At 35.7% G+C, this 23,070-nt stretch overlaps 1 protein-coding gene across 1 annotated transcript in view; it reads left to right on the forward strand.

Moving 5' to 3' along the window:
* The first annotated feature begins 233 nt into the window (after positions 1 to 233).
* The window catches only part of LOC149803325 (growth factor receptor-bound protein 2-like), a 42,660-nt gene continuing 19,823 nt past the window's right edge, over positions 234 to 23,070 (forward strand). Inside the window, exons 1-3 of the mRNA XM_089953031.1 lie at positions 234 to 351; positions 19,482 to 19,579; positions 21,438 to 21,581. Coding sequence (XP_089809157.1) covers positions 274 to 351; positions 19,482 to 19,579; positions 21,438 to 21,581 — 320 coding nt within the window. The 5' untranslated portion in view covers positions 234 to 273. The remainder of the gene's footprint in view (positions 352 to 19,481; positions 19,580 to 21,437; positions 21,582 to 23,070) is intronic.

The following is a 23,070-nucleotide window of genomic DNA, read 5'->3' on the forward strand; positions in this document are numbered from 1 at the left end:
AAGATAGCAAAGGTAATCCGCCAATGTGACCTCCTTGCTCAGTAATTATAAAATATACATACACTTAGATATACTTCTGAGTATTTTTTAAAATTTAAATAAAATATTTATTGATAATTTTGCACAATAAATATCTAAATGTGATAATAAAACATAAATTAATTTTAAAGTAAATATGCTATGACCATGTATAATTGTATAAAGAAGGAGCCTTTGCAAATTTTAATTCCCACTAAACTTGTATTCCTCCGCAGACATCTACGCAAAATCAAGATGGAGGCCATAGCGAAACACGACTTCAATGCGACTGCAGATGATGAACTTAGCTTTAAGAAGGGAAATGTTTTGAAGGTACATGTTAATTACTTTTTTTGTGACAAATATTTATTGCCAGAATGAGCTGCTGGCTGAATGAGCTCTTATGGAAAAAGTGGGAAGTGAAGAAAGTTTACTGGAGAGACTTCCTGGTCTTATCACTCCAAGTCTCAAGTTTGAGTTTGAAAATTGATAGCATCAACATTTAATTTTATTGACCTTTTTATATTCATATTGCCAGATTATAGTGCGACCACATGATATAAGCATATATGTATCATTAGAATCAGATGATGTTTTTGTAAACTCTTATCATCTTTTGAATTATTAGAGAGAAACTGATCTCATCCATTTATTTACATGTATAATTGATGTTACAATCACCGTGTTAGACATATCTTTGGATACTATGACCTGAATGTGTAAGAGATCAACTGCTTGCTCTCCTATATTTTTTATAATTATTTTGACATAACTGGCTATGGTAGAGAACCTTACATGGGGCAAATTATGTATGGTGTGACATCGTATACCCTGTTAACAAATCTAACCCCAGTTTATTTCAATCCACTGGATTTAATCTTTCCATCTACTCGGTATTTAGTTAGTACTAGCAATCATCACTGAATCTACCACATATCCATAAAGGGGCAGTTGACCTTGTGTATAAAATGCTATGATACATTCCAGATTAATGAAAATGTCACAAGTGCCAATTAAATATCTTTTCCTGAATAAAATACATGTTTTAGTTCAAGCTTTAAATTTGGTTTCAGTGTAAAAATAAAATAACCTCTGGTATTAAAACTTAACTAATTGAAATCTACCATCATTGCCAAGTCTGCTAGTGTTTCTGTGAGGAGTTTGGATCACCGACTTGGTGCAGTTTTTGTTTTATTGTTGCACTCATTTAAAAGCAGACCTGTTTTGTATTATCAAGTTTATTAGGTCTTTGTACTCAAAGAAAATAATGGTTGTTGGAATACAAGAAAAGTTGAAGGACAGTTTGTTAAAATTGATCATTTGAACAGTGTTATTATATTGAAAATAATGTAATTAAACTACTGTAAATTAGCCTGCTGTTTCACATATGTGATCAATGTAGCAAAGCATTTAAGTGAAACGAGTACTTGGTAAATAAAAAGTTTAACGGTTAAGCAAGTTCAGAGGTTTTAGAGAATTTTTTTTTCCTGAATTGGCACTTAGAGATTTCCCCAAGGATGAAAAGTAGTTGCACTGTTACTCTCACCTCAGTCTGCGTGGGTTCGAGTCCAGGATTTGGCCAATATAGGTGTGTGAGAAAGCTTTCCAGTAGTTTCTTGTGGGTCAGTGGATCTTCCCGGGTTTTTCCTCCACCATTAATACTGGTCGCCATGCATAGCCTATCCTATGCTGAAAAATGGCATTAAACCCCACAACAACAACAACTTGCAGTAAAGTCATAACATCAGTATTTGACTAATATAACAATTAAATATGTTCGAATTTCAGTTTTGATGGATATTTCACACTATTAATGTCCATATTTTTTTAATTTAAAAAATGAATCTCATTTTCATTTTTTTATTACTATGATTACTGAAAAAAATTGTTGTAAACAAAAGTGTCCATGGGATTTGGGACTAAAAAATAGTGTTTTTCACATGACATATGTTCTAGTGGGTATTCAGATACATTGCCATATATAGGCTTAATATTGTTATAATAAATGTCCAGAAAGATATGATTTTATCTGTTGATGAGATTTTTACTCATTTATTCTTTTTTACTTGTATAATACTGCTATAATAGTTTTATTTCTTCATTGTAAGGTATATGATTGCTTTGTAGCCAGGTCTATATTGTCGCAAACTCTAGAAAAAGCTTGTGGCTTAGACTATATTGAAGCAGACTCATGAAAAAATCTTATACCTTAGTGTATCAGTTCTTAACCTTTTTGGGCAGCAGCAGAGATTAAGTTTGTGGTGTTAGCAATGCCACCCATCAAATGCTTAAAAAGAAATTTGAGTAGGAAATGTGAAATTGTTATGGTTGGTCTCAGCGACCTACTCAAAACAGCATGGTGACTACAGTTTGGGTCAACCTTGTAGCTTGGAACTACTGTGTGTGTGATTTGGATTTTTAATGTGCCTAAATAATGTTCCATTCATATTGCTACAATGTCAGCACTGTGACAGTTTATAGTGATGTCTGACACTTGGACTTCATGCCACAGGCATGTATTATCATGTCCCACCCAGTCACATTATCCTGACATCAGACTGACCAGTCCTGACACAACCTCTTAATGCTGAGCACCAAGTGAGGCGGTTGTTGGTACTATTTTTCTAAGTCTTTGATATGACTCTGCCAAGGTTTGAACCTGCGACTTCCCTTATCCAAGGTGGATGCTCTAACCACTAGGTCACCAGCATGGTTATTAATACTTTAGAAGAAAAAGTTAAAGTTATTTCACCCTACAACAATGGGGATTCGTCTTTCCAAAAAAATGTTATGTTGGGGAAAACTCGAATAAATGACCTTGTAACAGATTAGGAGAATATTCTGCAGCAGTGAGAAAATGGAATAAATTGAAAGAGAATTATTTTAAATGCTGCGCAATATGTGTACCAAGATTGAAACGACATTTCTGAATGGTTCTGCAATGCACATGCCAACAATATCCCACTCACATTTCATGCTGAAGAATAAGAACTGTTAACTTATGTTAACTTCAAATAAGTCTGTTCTTAAGACAAGAAGTACCTTTCAGTAATTAATGTTACTTTTATATGAAGATATTAAATGCTTTGATGTTAGTTGTAGCTTTCTTACTACATACACATAATTTCACAAATATAGCGCCCCTCTCAGGCTCTGGAAATGCCACCTGTCTTATATGGCCACTTTCCCACTTAGGGGGACCACTGTAGTGATAAGACACTTGTACTAATAGATGGACAGATGATAGACTATCCCATAAGTTCTTCTGGTATATGACCAATAGAGCTAACAAAAAGCATTGATCATGAAATATAAGTTACAGTTACATAATTTTCACCACTAGTTGCAGTACTACTGATGGGGACCCCGAATGGCCAAGTGGTTTAAAGCGCTCTCCATTACAGATCACTGCCATCTCACCTCTGTCTGTGTGGGTTTGAGTCTAGGATTCAGCCAATGAGGGTATGTGAGAAAGCTTGCCAGTAGCTTCTCGTGGGTCGGTGGTTCTTTCCGTGGTTTTCCCAGGTTCTTCCTCCACCATTAATACTGGCTGCCATGCATAGCCTATCGTGTGCTGAAAAATGGCGTTAAACCCAACAACAACAACATAATTGTCACCACTAGTTGCAGTACTACTGATGGGGGCCCCGAATGGCCAAGTGGTCCAAAGTGCTTACTGTTATGGATCACAGCCATCTCACCTCTGTCTGCATGGGTTTGAGTCAGGTTCGGTCAATGTGGGTGTGTTAGAAAGCTTGCCAGTGGCTTCTCGTGGGTATATGGTTCTTTCCAGGGTTTTCCCAGTTTATTCCTCCACCATTTATACTGGCTGCCACTATAGCAACAACAACAGTACTACTGATTATGTAATTATACACCAAGTTGTGACAGTAGTCAACAATGCATGAAAAAATTAAATAATACAAATTTAGGTTAGCCAATATTAAATGACCAGAAAATATCCAGATACCAATAATCATGAGGGAAAAAAATGTGCAGTACTCTACTTAATGTATATGAACACCAGTAACTAAATAACAGTATGTGAAAAAATAATCTAAATGCAAAATCCTAGAGAAACTGATTACTGGATGATGAGATACATTACAATGACCTAGTCTTCCCTAAATGATCTATTACTGGATGATGAGATATATTACAGTGACCTAGTCTTCTCTAAATGATCTATTACTGGATGATGAGATATATTACAGTGACCTAGTCTTCTCTAAATGATCTATTACTGGATGATGAGATATATTACAGTGACCTAGTCTTCTCTAAATGATCTATTACTGGATGATGAGATATATTACAGTGACCTAGTCTTCTCTAAATGATCTATTACTGGATGATGAGATATATTACAGTGACCTAGTCTTCTCTAAATGATCTATTACTGGATGATGAGATATATTACAGTGACCTAGTCTTCTCTAAATGATCTATTACTGGACGTTGAGATATATTACAGTGACCTAGTCTTCTCTAAATGATCTATTACTGGATGATGAGATATATTACAGTGACCTAGTCTAAATGATCTATTACTGGATGATGAAATGTATTACAGTGACCTAGTCTTCTCTAAATGATCTATTTGTCAAGTTTTGTTACTTCATAGGCAACAGTACCCAAAGATAATGAGAAATGCAGAAGTAAACCAAAATCACTGGACATTGAAAATGCCATAGTGGCCTAATTTTCACTAAAAGATTAACATTCAAGTTGTAGCATCTAAATATCAACAATATTGTCTAGGAAAATGACCAGAACAAAAACATTAGCTAAAAGAAATGTGTAACAAGGTTTGTAATCTGTTTTCAAGGAATAAAAACACCAACCCAAATAAAATCAACTATGCAGTTTATTCACAAATTAAAAACTTTATAAAGCTAAGCACTTCAATTTTTTTTAAAGTAAAACTCCTTTGTTTCTCCAATATTCAGAAAATGTTCCCTTGTTTAAATGTGTGGGGGGGGGGGCATCCACCACCAGCAAAAAGCCCACTTCTAGAAAAGACCCTAAGCCAGTAGTTCTGACTGTTCCGGTGGGCTAAGTGGTTAGAGCATCCTCCTTTGGCTGAATCATACCAAAGACTTAAAAATGGTACTAGCAGCTGCCTTGCATGGCATTCAGCATTAAGAGTTATTGTTAGGACTGGTTGGCCTGGTGTCAGGATAATGTGACTGGGTGGGGCATGATGTCCCAGTGCTGGACATCACTATAAACTGCCACACTGCAGAAATCATAGTGATGTGACTGAAAAATTGTTAAAGCTATGTTAAAAATCAAAATGACACACACACATTTATTTCATGACCAGATATGATTTTTTTGCATGCTGTACACATACTGTTACACCTAGATTCATGAATCTTGCTCGTATACATCTTGATCTAGGTCTCTGTGACTATATTTCATAGTCTTTGTCCTTGGTTAAATTTTGCATTGTAAATTTTTTTTCAAGCTCTTCATGCTAGAATCAGCAAACTAGATGATTGCATGCATCACCAATAGAACCAGAACCTTAACAGGGAAAATGTCATCATGACCTACATTTCACATTTTCCTGGAATGTGTCCAGTTTTGTTGTTTTCTTTTTTTGTTTTGCTTTTTGAGCTCATGACAGATTTTTTGCATCTTATATACATACTGTTTTTATACCTAGAATTATGATGCTTTGGTGGGGTGGTACGTCTTGATGGGTACTACACCCTCTTCATAAATATAGGTCATTGTAATCTATATTTCATGCAAAGAGATGGTGGAAGTTTTTCTGATTTTCCTCTCCATGAATTCTTCACCCTGACCTTAAAGCGAGCAGGAAACAAACATCACATAAGCTGTTCCATAAATAGAGGAAAGGGAAGTCCCTGGACAGCAGTACAGTGGTTAAATTCTTGACATCCTGGATTATAATATGTCAGTAAGTCTTACTGGAAATCCTGTATTCTATTTTGGTGTTGGACAAACTAGCCTTTTAAAACTGAAGGAGTAGCCTCCTGCATGTGGGGCTTCCTAAGAGGGGACCAATTTATAGCTGAATTATGTATGCATTTCAACATGTCTATTGTGTCAAGAAATTTAATCCATTACATCATTTATACAACCTCAAAAATACATTACACAGGTGGATGTAAGGAACTTAATCATCTGACAGCAGCACGTGAACCCTTATATTGGATGGAAAATGTGCTGTTTTTATTTAAATGAATGGCTTTCTGAATCATTTGTGTTGCCTTTTGCTATTTTGGAAATTGCTTGTGCTAACATTGTCATCAGTTTAATGAAGTTGTGTTGTTGAATGTTGATCACAGATACTTTTGTTTCAGCACAGTAGCTGTCACACATTCTTATTTTAAACTAGTCTGATAAATCAACACCGCCACCCCCATCAGTGTTGATACTGATATGTGGCTCTGATATCTCTAGTTTATTAAACTGCAATTTTCTTGCATGCAAACCTTTCAGAACACACCTTTGTACATTTTAGACATTTACCAATATTTGGTAATAGCCATATCTAGTGTGAAATTCAAAATGACTATAGGACAGAGGGTTGTGTTATTCCACGTGGATTTACAAGTTAAAAAAACAAAACATTCAGCTGACAACAGCTCAACAGCCACAAGAAATACTGGTAAGTGTATAAAATATACATGGATGTGTGCAGACAAAAGTGGCAGCAGATTTTTGCTGGTTTTAATGAATAGTTGCTGTCAGCCCCTAAACCACTGGTCAGTATTAGTATAGATATGGCATGGGGCTGGGCTGATTTATTGGCCTAATTTCGAACTATATTGTATACAGCTTTATGCTGATGGTCCATTGTCTGGATCATTTGTCTGTGTCATCATAGTGTTTTCATTTACAACTGTGTCTTAATTTACTATATCATCATCACCTGACCCTTACCTTTAAACATCTAGATTCTCCTGCTTCCAGTAAAAGCTGGGAACATCAGTTGCTGGAATTTAACTTGTTTGTTTTGTGTTTTTTTTTAAAAATATTTTTTTCAAGATTGGCTCACAAGGCCAAGTGAGCATACCCTTTCAACAACATTTTGTCACGAACTGCCAAACAGAATTGTTCAAATTTGACAGAAGGCATTCTGGTAGTTAGTGATTTCAGATTTACTCATATGATACCAAAATATGGCTGCTGTTACTTATAATTGAAAACCCACTCATAAGAATTTGACCAAATTTGATGGAAAGCATTCTGACAGATGGTTTTCATATTTATACCAACAAATTAAATGATGCTCATCTGCAATCGGATATGGCCTCTGTTACTAAAAATAAACCATATTCTCAAAACCCATTAGCCAGAATATGACCCAATTTGACAGAAAGTATCAGAGCAAAGACGGTTTTTATGTGTGTACATATGAGGCCAGTCCACCATCAGATATGTCTGCTATTACTAAAGGTGGTAAAACAGAATTTGACAGAAAGTATGCTGCACAGATCAGTGTTAGTTTTGTACACATGATGTTCATTTGCCAGCAAAAAATGGCCACCATTATTAAAAACATATTTTTTTAAAACATTGAAACTGCTCAGACAAAATTTAGCAAATTTGACAAAAAATAGGATTATTTCACCATAGTAAACATAAGAAGTTAACACCACTCCAGGTCAGATTGTCTTCAGCCCAGGTTCGCCCTTCATTGTATACTCCAACACTCCAGCTGATCACCAATATTCACTCGAGTCTTATTTTTATCTAATACATGCTTTTTCTTCTCAGATCTGCTTAAAAATGCTGGCCTGCCTCTCTTCATTTCCTCAAGAATCAATTTGCGTGCCATGTGACTTCATCGACTGAATAATGGGTGGCACCTCTTAATTCAAAACTGAATATTTTAACATCATTTAAACCTATCATCTTGATTATTTTTTTAAAAAGTTTATGTTTGATATCTTTTTTAACAAATCACATCTTCCTCCCGGACATTAGTTAAATTGGAAGAATGATGAAATTTATGAAAACCACAGCAGTGGGGCTTTAACTCATTCAGCCCCACCAGCATTAAGATGTGTCTAGCTGCTTGTGCCCCAGAGAGTTTTAACCTGTTTGGAATATTTTGTTAACATCATGCACATGCATTCACTCTTATCTTAATTTCTCTTCTTATATCTGATAAAAATCTACTGGTCCAGATTTCTTGGCCAGCTGCTTTTGCATTTGGCAAATGGGATGATGTCATGTGACCCACTTGGACCTGTCGTTTTCTTTGTTATATTAATTGCTTTGTTGTTTGTAGTTTCATCCTATTTTAAAAGTTTTACCTTCCAGTTAAAACTTACATTGTGTGACAGGATAGAGTTTGATTAGGTTGTTCGATGCATCATTTTTAATACCCCCAGTGTCATAGTGGCCTACAATTTTTAAAACTGATGATGTGTTTTTACAGGTTAAGGTATCCCAGTGTTAAACTTCTGTTTACTGGCTTAATATTTGCTCTATTCTGAATGCTCTAAAGTCTTCATTTTTCCCAATTCAAGTGTAAAAAATTCCCAATCATTACAAAAAAAGCAGATACATTTTGTCAAGAAAATTATTATACTAACTTTTGCAAAGGATCTAGAGGCAAACTAGCCTGGGCTGTTGAATTATTTGTATATGTACATTCCAGAATCATTTCTGTGTAATCTTTTTTAAAATCAATTGTGTAAATAAAATCCCAGTGAGACCTTTTTACACCAAAAAAAATCCCAATTCCATAGATCCTGTGCCCCACTTTGATTCCTAAGTTCTAGCATATGCTTGATGTCTATCTGGAACATGAAAATGCAAGCTTTGGTTTATTCTGTTCTGCTTCAAGAAAAAATTAAACTCTCCAAGTGGCAACATTTTATTACAGTGCGTACTACTGTTTACTGGATAACTACTAGTGTAACTTGATCTATCGGCTTGGTTGCATAGCATAGTCAGAATAATTTGAATTAAGAAACTGTCCAAGAGAAAATATGTCACAGTGGCCTACTTTTTGTTAATGAGATGATATCTAGGAATAGCATCATTGACATTTATGCATGCAGGTGCAGACTAATGGTTACTTATCACAAGATTCCTGCTCTTTCTATGAGTGAAGATGACAAATGTATCATTAGATGAACACCAACATACAGTGCAGGGAGCTGGCTTGTCTCACTTAATAACTCTTGTTGCTTTAGGCTGAGTTAAATTACTAGTATAAAATATTAACGTTATTTACTGCAATCTGTGAAGAACAATAATCATTCTGTATTGTGCTGTTGAACTGTTTGACGGATTTGTCAATGAAAGTGGTTCTTCTATAAATCATTAATGGCAGGAAATAGCTTGTTTACCACTTGGCAGGCTCTTGTGGTTCAGCAGTCACTTTCAGTCAGTAACCCCTTTTTGTTTCATGAAAATTCAGGAGCTGGAGTTTGATGAATCATTTTGCCAGATGTTTGGAGCAAGTAACAAGGTCTACAAATATTTTAATATTATGCTTGATTACTATTATTTTCATCATTGAGTGTGCCAAGCTTTAACGCTGCCATCTTGGTTTTTGGCAACTGCTGTTGAAAATATATTATGCATGTATGTTAGAAAAATAAAGAGACTCTTAATATTTATGTAATATGTAATATGTAATATATATATATATATATATATATATATATATATATATATATATATATATATATTATAACAGAGCTCTGAGAAATGCTTAATTACGAGTATCTGGATGCCAATTTTTTATCAGGGATGCAAAAAATCACCGAGGCAGGAGTCCTCTGTACGCATGTAATATGTGTGCGGCAAAATTCAAAGACTTGCTAGTCCTGCTTCAGCCACCTGCTTTGTGGGAAAATGTGTTGATCATTTAGTTTTGTTGATATTTACAATGATAGAATTCATTGACTGAAAGACTCCATGATACATACATGTTGCCATTTTATAAGAGTACAAAAAAAGAACATGATGCAGTAGCTGGGAACAAGATGGCCCCTATTGCTTAACCGGCTTGAAGCAGCTGTTTCGTTTTTTTAGTGCCGTTTTCATGATATTTGTGCTTGTTGCCTGTTTTCATCTTCGTTATTGTGTTCATTATGTATTGGCTGTTAAATTCGTATGTGTTTCTTCATCTCCTTGTTTTGGAAATGAGAATAATTAGACTTTTTCTCAGTTGTCTTGCTCCACTGTTTTCGAACAAACTGCCATCACGTGATACTCGCCAGTCAACCCGTTTATGCTACAATGGACCCTCATTAATTGCTTTAAATGATTACTCCTTGGTTCTCCACACGACATTGTGCTCTAGACTAAATGAACTGGGACTACATTCATCATTACCTAAATGTAAACAGAAGCGAAAAAAGAAACGTTTCAAAGCTGGCCAGTGTAGAACAGGAAGAAGAATTCCAGTTATCTCCCTTATTTCGGCTCAACAATTTAAATTTTTTTTCGTTAATTTAGATAACCTAATTCAAATCCCTATTAATTCGTCAACCTTTGTGTCAACTAGCCAAGAAATACCTCTGCGCATTGCATTATTCAATGCCCAGTCAGTAGGACCACCGGAAAAGCACACAGAAATAGTAAATTTTATCAATGACCAGAATATTGACATATTTTTCCTGACAGAAACATGGCTAAAAACATCAGGCGATGAGCCCAAGTGTGTGGATCTAACACCCACTGGTTACTCCATCAAGTTGTTCCCCATTAATTCTTGCAGAGGTGGAATTGCTGTCATCACAAAGAACTCCATGATAAAACGTCTTAACCACACCACAACATCCAATTTTGACCACACATCGTTTGAACTAGTCCAAACCACACTCACACTGGAGCAAAGGTCAGTCCATTTTTTCTGCATATACCGCCCTCCTCCTAGTAGAAAAAACAAGCTGGCTGACTCTCTTTTTGGAGCAGTTTCCAAATCTTCTGGACTATGGAAATTCAATAGGTGGCAACCTGATTATTCTTGGAGATTTCAACTTTCACTTTGACTGTCCTGGAAACTCAAATACATCAAAACTCATAGATTCCATTAATGTTTTCAACCTCAAACAGTCAGTTAACCAACCCACCCATAAACATGGTCACATTTTAGACTGGATTCTTCATAGACCTGATGATAACATTCTACAGTCCTCCCTGGTATCCCATGATCTTGCAACAGATCACCTCTGCATTATATGCCATATTGACATATCAGTCCCTAACCCTCCACCTTTATATGCTACAAAGAGAAACCTCCGTATGATTAATAGAACCAAAGTAATGCACGACATCCAAGCTAACCTAACAACTTGCTTACCTCCTACCACAGAACAACTCGATATATGCCTGCATTCATTGCTTGACAAACATGCCCCAGCTACCAAGTGCAGAGTATCAATTCAGAAGTGTTCTGCATGGTATAGCAGTGTTAGGGACCAGCTTCGCACTGCAAAAAGAGACCGCCGTAAAGCTGAGAGCACTTGCACCTGTCTCTATGGATTTCGTACGTATAATCCCGATGAAGGGTGCACCAAAGTCTCGTGAACTTCATCCAATTCCAATATCACTGCTGCTTGAGTGCTTAGATCCAGTATTGCCTTAACTAACTGATGTTATTAATACCTCTCTCTCATCCGGGGAATTCCCATCATTTTTCAAAACTGCCATTGTAAAGCCTCTGCTGAAGAAACCAACACTAGACCATAACGATTTAAAGAACTACCGCCCAGTTTCTAATCTCCCATTCATATAAAAAATCTTAGAAAAGGTTGTTCTATCCCAGCTTGTATCTCATCTAAATTCAAACAGTCATTTTAGCAATGTACAGTCTGCATATCGCCCTTGCCACAGTACTGAAACTACTCTTCTAAAAGTAGTTAATGACATTCTCTCTGTGTTGGATAGCAGAAAGTTTACAGTCCACACCCTCTTTGATTTATCTGCAGCATTTGACACAATAGACCATGATATATTACTTGACCGTCTCCAGCATGTATTTGGCATTCATGATACAGCCTTACTGTGGTTCAAGTCCTACTTGGTCAACAGGACAGAAATTGTATCTGCAAATGGAATACACTCCAGCCCAGTTGATCTATGTTGTGGTGTTCCACAGGGATCTGTTTTTGGACCTGTTCTCTTCATTCTGTACACTCATTCGCTCTCAAGTATCATAGATCATCATCCAGTGTCTCACCAATTGTACACGATGATGCCCAGATATACAAATCTAGCCACCCAACTGAAGTTGATCCTACCATCCAAGGTGTAGAGAGGTGCATTTCTGATGTGAAATCATGGATGACATGTAACAAGCTGCAGATGAATGATGATAAAACTGAGGCCATTCTGATCACAACACAAAGACGTTCTCATTCACATCCTTTACCTCAAACAATAAATATCAGCAACACCAACATTAAATTCATACAATCAGTACGAAACCTAGGTCTTAGTCTGGACAGTACTCTGACATTGCACCAAGATGTCATGAACATATGCAAGGCTGCATATTTTGAGCTGAGATGCATCAGCTCAATTCGCAAATATCTTTCAGTTGATGCCACTAAAACACTTGTGTGTTCATTAGTACTTTCAAGACTGGACTATTGTAACTCAATTATGTCTGGTTCATCACAATATCTTTTCCAGAAATTTCAAGAAGTTCAAAACACAGCTGCTCGGATCATACTTAGAGTACCACGATCAGAGCACACCTCCCCGCTGCTCTTTAGCCTACACTGTCTATCCATTTGATCCAGAACACAGAATTTGTTCTCAGTGCTACATTTCACTGTCGGACTCCAGTCCAACATACTTATCTGACCTCACCCATGTGTACACACCAGCAAGATACTTACGCTCCTCTTCTGACAGTCGTATACTCATTATTCCCACTTTGAAAACAAAGTCATATGGACAACGTTCTTTTGCATACCAGGGCTGAGCAACATGGAATGAATTGTCCACTGAACTTAGACACAGAGACACAGTGATCACATTCAAGAGGGCTCTCAAAACTCACTTATTTCGACTGCAAGAACAAACTTAAAGACCTAATAATGTTTCCTACCTTAAATATTCTCAGCATATTTTTTAAAAATGTTTTCTAATTTCATGGTGTTTGTTTTTGTAATCATATCATTATGTTTTTTATCTTATAGGTGTTGTCTAATGTTGTAAAGCGCTTAGAGCTTCTAAAGATTAGGCGCTATACAAAGTCCTCATTATTATTATTATTATAAAAGTACATCAAATAAACAACTTTAGCTTTCGTTATTGTGTTCATTTGCAAATGTAGCGGAATAAGCAGTGCACGTGACCTCAGAATCAAGAGATGTTGAGACTTAGACAAAACGTCATTCGTAAGTGGGTGACAAGTTGCCTAAAAATGTAAACTTCCCCTTCTGTTACGAAAGCGAAAATGACTTTGCCCTGTGATTATTTAAGAGGTGTATTCATCAAGGCATCAGTAGCTATTCCTAGCTTTTATATCAGTTACGTTGACAAACAAACTCTTGCCAGTTCAGAAGGATTATGTTTTGATAGCTGATTGACCATTAACCCTTTTCCGAGTAAGGTGGCAACTATCAATTTCCTGCATGCTATCCTTTGATGATAAAACATACAGACTTGTGTTTTAAGATCAGAATCGGTGATCTGGATATATATTATCTGCCTCTTATACACTGTTTTGTCATAAAATTAGTTTGAAACTGTAAGTGAACCAGTAGGCCTTACGGGAAATAATGACGGACTTCGCAAAGTCTGGGATGTACCAGTTTATTAGATTGTCTGTTTTCTTTAATCATCAGGCAGATATACTCAGAAAAAAATACAATTCATTGAAACCAAAGCCTAGGTATTATTCTGTTAAAGATTTAACTTTAAAATGCAAATTATGTAGGTCAGAAACATATGGGACAATGCTATGTTGTGGAATTCGCGAGATGCGCTTTAAGGTCTAAGCTGTTTTCTGACATGACACATATTTGCGAAAATACGAAGGGAAAAAGCAAATCAGATAATGTTTATTTGCCTAAAATTACTACAAGTACGTATACAAATAAATGAACCATAAATTTGCAATCCTGTCAATGGACTGTTGTAATGAAGCTATATTATAGTGAGTGATTACATTACGAAAACCTCTCCATCTAAAAACAGATGCACTCAATGTCTGTGTTGATTCTGTAGAAAAGTAGGGACTGCAACTTTTGATGATGGGAATGATGGACTACTAGTTTTAAAATCCTAGCGAGACCTCTGCTGTATATATATGTCTATGTGTGTATGTGTGTGTGTGTGTGTATATATATATATGTATGTATATATATATATATGTATATATATATATATATATATATATATATATGTGTATATATATATATATATATATATATATATATATATACACACACAACTTGGTGTAGAAACCTGCATTCCAAAGTATTTTCTTGCACATGACTGTTATATTTTCTTGCACATGTTTCCAGACTGCTCCGGTGGCCTAGTTGTTAGAGCGTCCACCTCAGATGCAGGAAGTTGCTGGTTCAAATCCCAGCCGAGTCATACCAAAGACTTATAAAAATGGTACTAAAAGCTGCCTCACTTGGTTCTCAGCATTAAGAGGTTAGTGTTAGGACGGGTCAGCCTGGTGTCAGGATAATGTGACTGGGTGGGACATCATGCTTCATGTCTGAGGCATGATGCCCCAGTGTTAGACATCACTATAAACTGCCTCACTGCAGACATTGTAGCAATATGATCAAATTTTTTTAAAGCTATTGCTGTGTTAAAAATCCAAACCATACATACACACATATACACCTTGGTTTCCAAGGCAAATACTTATTGCTCAGCAGGGACCTCAGAGTGCATTTTTGGTAGTCATTGACAGAATCAAAATGCCACTGGCTCGTAAGACAACTCTTGCTGCAGAGTTGATTACAGAAATTGACAAACTGAATTGCAGGGGAAACTACCTGGTCAGAAAGTGGGGCGGGGTCACAAATTCTCACCTAGCTGATTGAATGTTCTTTGACCAGATCATGATCTGAGTTTCCAGCAGACATGATAAATTGTAATGTTCTCAGAGTCTTTAGTGACCAAAATTTTACAAGTCATTTTTGATAAAGTATATACATATAGTTGATTTTCCTCAACAGCAGTGTTAACTCTAGAATATTCTTCTGGCCTTTCCCTTCCAATGCTTCAGTGCACTCTGAAATTCAAATTCATTGATAGGTTGTCATTTGTAGAAGACAGCAAGTCATCTAATTATTCATCAGCTAATTGCCACTTTATGGCCTTTTCTTTCAGCCTGACATGTAAGAGTATTTGTATGAAAATGAGAACCAAGTCATGCTGTCAGTTTTCTTGTGTTTTAACTGTAAATGAAGTGTCATTACTTTTTTCATGATTGAAATGGAGCCATTTATAAGTTTGTGACCATATTTCTTGAGGTGATCAGTCTTTAGCAGCATAAAAAAAATCTGACCAATCTGAGAGGAACCATCAGTATGATGATCAGTCACTATGTCCTTAATAGGAATTGGGTTATTCATGGCTGATTAAAGATTTTCCTCAGGAATTGTACTGTCAAACACTTGATACAGTATTTGCCTACAGTTTAGTATGCCAAATTTTGGCTACTTCAGCATATGTTTCCTGTTCATGGTCAATGATATATGCCATCTTGACCCAGTTGGTGCCCTCACAAATCAGAATCAGTCGGATATTGTATCGGCCAGTAAGATCAATTACCTAATGCTTCTTTAACAGTGAGCGCACTCCTGAATCAGTTGGCTTGAAATTAACTATTATGATCTTCTATTTCTATTAGCGAGGGCAGGTCCCTTTTGTGTACCCAATAATCATCATAGAAGAGACTTTTTGTAACAAACCAAAAAAAAAGTGTCTTCTGAACTGTACACTTCAGATAGTTAAAGCATTTACATTATGGAAATATTTGGAAAAATACTACGTGGTTGAAATGTGTCAATATAACATGCACAGGTTGTCTAGTTACAACATCTGGTTCTGAAAAGGGTATTTATCCATTCTGCTCAGTAAAAAAATAATATTGATAATCCTTTTCCCTCAGTTATCCCATGGTGACTAACTGGCATGATTCAAACTGACCTCATCAATTCCATGCTTATTTGGATATCTATCCAGTTGATTCATTAAGCTGCTCATAACTTAGGGACTTGGCATTTAATTTTCTGGAAGGGAAGGCTTGTCATTTGTTTGGAAAATATTCTGCCTTCCAGATAGCTTGAAAGAAAATACTTTTTGCTTTGGTGACAGAAAAACCTAATTATATCCATTAATCTAGCTGGAAAAATAAAAATTAAAGTTTTAAAGGAAAAAGTCATTGTTTGAAAGAAAATTCCAAGAAACTCCCAACCACCACCACCTGTAATGATTGCTTCATTATGTTATTGTAACAGAGACATTCCAGACTATTTCACCATATACAATTAAGCACCTTTATGGTGATTTTATGACCACTTTGCTCAAAATGTCTCAGCTATTTTGTATCTTGTCTGCGTGGCATTGTTTTGGCAGGAATGGATTGGTAACAAACCAGCAATCAGAACTAAATGTAGGCTATTTACCACATAATAGACTGTTCTGTGCTTTAGGTAAAGCAAATGGTGCTGAGGTGAGAAGGCTGAATGGTATGCCTTATTTTCGATATACCTCTCCGTCGATAACTTGGGGTCCTAAAACATAGACTGAACTATAAGCTGGGGCAGGAGTTATCAAGGCACCTCCATAACAATATGAAATTTTGCCATCCTTGCTGGGCATTCAGAACACAGCCAATGGGGAGCAAACTGGTCTAAATACTCATTTAAAAATCGCATTGTGAATAATTGTCAATAAAGCATTTTTTCTAACGAAGTTATTTGTTTTTATGTAAATAAAGAACGATCGTTAAGATTATTCCATCAGTTTTCAGCAATCCTTCTCATGTACGTGAAAACATTGTGTGTTTTATCACTGCTTTATGTTGTTGTTGAGTAGTCTGGTTTCCTGATCTGTGTGTTCCTTGCATTATAGTGGAATGTAGCACAATTAGCATAATAATCAGGGAACCAGACTAGTTATTGATTTAATTTCACAATCAAACAAGATTACTTTTCTTTTAAAAAAAACATTTAGCCATTGAAGTCAAAAGTCAATTTTTTTATTGTTTTTTTAAAGTAAAATATTTATGCCATGATTCATTACAAGTAATAGTGAAATTTCTTCTCAACCAAGAGGAAATCTCAGTGCCAATTCAGGAATTACAGGTTAACTACAAACTCGGAAATTAGCTTTTCATTGATAAAATGTATATATGAACCAGAATTTTATTTCATCAGGTATTCATTTTGCTTGGTTGTCTTTCAATCTTTGATCACATTTGTGAATGAGTATACTAATTTGAGGTAGTTTAATTATGTTCACTAAAAATGTTGTAACGGTGTTAGATTGATCACATGAGATGAGTAGACCTGACTGTGACATTCGACTGGGTCCGCTAGCCCTTATATAGGTTGGATTTGCATGTCTTTTAACTTTTCATTTATTTCACCCCCTTATTTGATACAAAGACATAATTAACATGGTAATACAAGAAGCTCAGCTTTTTTATTTATTACACCAATACGACAAATATTTGCGGTGCCCAGAGTGGTCTAAAGCGCTCTCTGTTAGAGATCACTGCCACCTCACCTCTGTCTGTGTGGGTTCGAGTCTCGGAATCGGCCAATGTGGATATGTGAGAAAGCTTGCCAGTAGCTTCTCGAGGGTCGGTGGTTCTTTCCGGGGATTTCCCGGGTTCTTCCTCCACCATTAATACTGGCCACCATGTATAGCCTATCGTGTGCTGAAAAATGGCGTTAAACCCTACAACAACATCAACAACAACAACAACAACAAATATTTGCACAAATCATGTATCGAGACACTATTGGCACTTAACTAGGTTCTCACAGAAATGCTTGGGGACATAGCTGCTATGGTAGATTGACATTTCACATTTGAATACAACTGGCCACATTGTAGTTACGATCATTACACTTAAACTGTGCTAAAAGGTACACAAAAAGTTTTGGAACCACTGCTCTATCTCAGTATTTGAGGGTGCTCTGATAAGGTAGCAGAGGAATTTACAAGACATATATACACTAGCTCCAAGGACACAATACACAAACTAAATGGGAAACTTGAAGTATAAATGGTCAATAAATTGTTCATGGCAAAAGTGTTTGAAATGCCTCCTTTTCAGCAATATAAGGTTGATGTAAGAAAATTGAGATTAAATCTGTGAGAGATCAGATTTTGAACCACACTAGTCACCTTGTGTTTGGAGAAGGGGAGTAAGTGTGGTAAATATATTCTACTGAAACAAATGAGTGCATGTGCTGATTCCAAACAGACCTCTGACATTTTGTGTACAGAGTTTGGATTTTTTGGTCTCCGTTCTAAGCAGACCGATCTAAACTGAGCAGACAGTCGAACCTTTGCAAAAAGTACGATTAAAAAAAACAAACTCCAACTTTTACCCTTCTGCACATGTGTGAGCAAAATTGCCAGTAAAAATCGTATCTAACACAACTAGGCATCAGGCTAAACTTAAATCTCTTGGATGCAGATTTATTTGGATGTATTCAGAAGCTGCTCTCAAAATGTGTTTCCTATTCACATTTCAGGTGAAAATGACAAAAACCCGCAAGGGTTAATGAGTTAATGCATGAAATTTGATGATGTCACCAAATTTGAATATTCCTTGTGTATTTAATCATTTGTGCATCAGCATTGCACATAAATTACAAAATTGGTCATTCCTTCACAAATTTTAAGAAATTTACAAAACCCTTGTTTCACAGTATTCACAACAAATTATTGTGATGATCTTTTAGTGTTCATACTAATAACAAGTAAAACAAATTTATATCTTTCATCATTTGAAACCAGTCAGAGATAAACTAGCAACATAAATTGTAATTTATTGAAATCATCAATAATTATATTTATTTTGGATTACCAATATATACAAATTTTGATTTGTTCTTACTATTTGTACAGAATAATAGTGTATCCTGCTATTAGAGGATTAATTAATATTTTGATGCATCATTTTTGGTGTACATTTATTTATTTAATCGTCATGTAAGTACTAGCCGGGTTGAGAAGAAAAGTAATGGCTTCTTTTTGATGGCCCATTTTGAAAATCTTGATGGGCGAGTCCCCAGGACTGAACTGTGGTTTTAGCTTTTGTCAGAATTACCCAAACTAGCATTGTAGCCTCATTGTACTTGTGGAATACTGGTAAGAATACCAGTAGATTTTTCACTGAGTGGCATTTTCAGCATCATCAGTGATTTGTCACTTAGTTGTCAATGTTATACATTGGATGGCATGATATGGAAAGAATATTTTAGTTGAATATTAAATTGACTGTTCTGTTTTTGTTTTAGATAATTAATTTTGAAGAGGATGAGAATTGGTACAAAGCTGAGTTAAATGGAGCCACCGGATATGTCCCAAACAACTACCTATGTGTCAAACCACACAAGTAAGTGCCTCTTTGGCATTCAGTCTTGCAGTCAGAACCAGAGGGGTACAGACATAGAACATTGCTTTCAAACAATTACATTACAGATTGTTCTTATAGATCCATATGAGCTGTGAAGTTTTTTATGTCACCATGACTTTTGTAGTAAGGCAATGAATGTTATCATTGTCCATATAGCTGTCTATCAAACCATGTCTAGTGTTGGTGATTAATTCATTATGGTGGGGCTTTCTATTCTGTAAAGATATTTTTACTTTAATAGTAATCACTTGAAAAAAATTGTTTATTAAGAACTGTACATAACAATGATAATTAGACATTTGTAGTGAAGCTAAACATGTTTCCATGTTTTAAAAAAAAAACGATTAAAATTGCCATAGGCACATTTTCTCTATGGGGCTAGTTCTTTGCAGTAGTTGCCATTTTGAGAATTGAATTCTTCATTCATGTCTTGTTCACTTTTCGAGGGCCATTTTGTACAATGTTCATCTGAATTTTTTGTGCACAAGTTTAGACTTTCTCATAAATATTCTTTCTTTGATAATATTCCTAGTTAGTTCATTGCATGAATGGAATTGGTACAGTTTTCATTATGTATATGTTAAATGCTTGTTCCTAGAGTTTAGTCAGGTAAGTATGGCAGCAGTTTGCCAATATCATATTACAATAATCAAATACCGCTCCGGTGGACTAGTGGTAAGAACGTCTGCCTTTGATGCGGGAGGTTGTGGGTTTGATCCCCGGCCGAGTCATACCAAAGACTTACAAAATGGTACTGACAGCTGCCACACTTGGCGCTCAGCATTAAGGAGTTAGTGTTAGGACTGGTCAGCCTGGTGTCAGGATAATGTGACTGGGTGGGAAATCATAGCGATATGACTGAAAAATTGTTAAAGCTAAGTTAAAAATCTAAATCATACACACACACAATAATCAAAGTATGGCTGCCCATAGCTTTTATATAAACTAACTCATTGAGAAATAGGGAGGAAGTTTGCAGTGAAGAGTGTAGAAAGACCTTTTTCATAGCGTGTCTGATGTGTTCATTCCGTATTAGGGTGTTACTGACATGCACGTCGAGAATCTTATATTGTGTAACAGTGAAGCATTCTTATAAGAAAGATCCAGTATTGCTTCAGATAATCTTGAACAGGACTGTCCAAATCAGAATACATTTAGACTTTCATCATATATTTTGAGTCATTCCATTTTATTTGCACCAAGTTCCAAATCATCAAGGGCACATTGCAAATTAATTTGTAGTACATCTAAAGAAAACTGCTTCAGAAAGTGTGGTATAATTATTATCAGAGATCTTTGGTTGAAACATTGTTTTTTTTAAGTAAAGAGGCAAATTATTGATCAAGATTAAAAACATCTTTTCAATAAATAGCCATTTTCAGTAAGCTTAACATGTAGGTCAGGAAAAGCTTGATTTTTAAATCAGTTCTATTTAACAGCATTGTTTTTGTTATTTTATACATGTACCATGTACATGTTTAGAAATGTTGGTTACTTTGCAGCCTTGGCAAAAGTTATGTCAACGTGGCCTGTATTTCATGCTTCAGTGATTGCATTGAGCTCAGTTTCCATGGCTTGGGTTTTGTTTTAGGTAACTTTTTCTGATGATTTTACTCGTAGAGTCACATCAGTTGGTATCAAGATGTGTCAGTTTGAGGTTCAAGGAAAAAATAATTCTTCAAAAATTACCTTTGAATAAATTGAATAATTACCTTTCAATAAAATGAATGTAGTATTAATGGTTTGCAATGAAGTCATCGACAGTGTGTATTTTTTATAGGTTTTTTTTTGTTGCATTGCATTGCCTGATTTACATGACTTATTGTTTGGTTTTCAGTTGGTGGGTGGGGGCCATGAAAAGAGTTGAAGCAGAGAACATGCTGCTACAGAAGAATGATCGTGGTGAATGCATGCAACCAGATGGCGCTTTTCTGGTCCGAAAGAGTGAAAGTGAACCTGGCCAGTTCTCAATATCCGTCAAGTATGTATGGAAGAAGTTATATTATAAACTTCAGTTTTTAATGGAATATGAAATTTACCTTGAAATACGTTTCTGCTTTAACTTTGTTCTTGCATCACTATCAAACATGTTGCAGAAATTATTCACATTTGTCTTGTAAATGATTGTCATTAGGACTTTTTAACCTATTTGTACTTTGCCAATTCTGTGCTTTTTATCTGGCTTTTGAGAAAAATGCCAGACATAGCACAGGATCCAAGCCGGCTCAGATTTATGAACAAAGTGACTTCTCTTCCCCAGCAGAAAAATGGAAGGTAGCAAGAAAAATAGGCATGAGTGTTAAGCTGTCAAAATTTAATTTTTTCACAAAAGTTGCTTGAAACAGCCTGCCATTTTACTTAATCTTCAAATCAGAGAATAGAAAATCAGAAGAAATATAAAACATTATGAAGTTATTAAATCTTCCTTTGTCAACTTCAGCAAAATTGTTGTGTCACTTTGTTATTGCTAAACACTGTAACCTCATAAATAAATTAATGTTGGAAATGAAAATGTGTGGCAGATATTGAGGTACGAGTATTTTCTTTCTACTTTTACAGGATGAAATACAAAATAAATTTCTTTACTTTTGTTAGCAATTGCCCAGTAAACCTTTCATGGAATAATGATATGCTTGTAAATGGGCTGCAGATAAATCAAATTTCACTTGCTTCATCAAACTTCAAGGGGGAATTTCCAGCAGGAATCAAAAAGATTGCAACATAATTGTAGACATAAAGCATTCTTTTCACACAAAAGTTTATCAAAAAGCATGAAATACTGTGTTTTGTATCCTTTGCATTTTTCATAGAACAGTAAAGAGACAAGTCAGTATTGTAATCATAATATGAAATAATGCGGGAAAAAAGCAGGGAAGAGACATCAGTTTGAGAAAAGGTGAATGTTAACTTTGTTTTCTTTGCATATTTAGGCAAAGTTGCAGGCACAGGAGTGACTGTTTCACCAGAATTGTTCCATAAGGTAGACAGTGAATTAGCACTTGTTGTGCTTTTGTTCTCATAGCCTGTCTTTGTCATATTCTTCTAGTATTCACAGTTGTTGATTTTAAAGTTACATTGGAGTCAGAAAATAAAACTGTTTTCCTAGTATGCATCTTTTATAGGTCCAGCAGATGTATTTTGTATAGTGGCTGATGTAATGTAACCTCTGGAGGGTGGCTGGGGAGGGTAGAGGGGAATCGTGGGCAACCCTGCATTAACTGAAATGTATGTATTATCCATTTTTGTTCAGCCTGTGAATGGCAAGACTTGGATACGTATCACACAAAAGCCATACAGTGTCTACAGAAGTTGCTGTATACTAGTGAAACTTTGGGAGAATTTTAATATATTCCTCAAGCTTGCAACATAAGTCTCACCTGCTTATTGCTTTTTCACAGGTTTCTTGGAGTGTTCTGTGGAACCATTGCTTTAGCTGGTTTTTTGGATGTATTCTAGGACATATATTACTA

Source organism: Sinohyriopsis cumingii, chromosome 3 (assembly GCF_028554795.1).
Source record: "Sinohyriopsis cumingii isolate HCF-2022 chromosome 3, ASM2855479v2, whole genome shotgun sequence".
NCBI lineage: Eukaryota > Metazoa > Mollusca > Bivalvia > Unionida > Unionidae > Sinohyriopsis > Sinohyriopsis cumingii.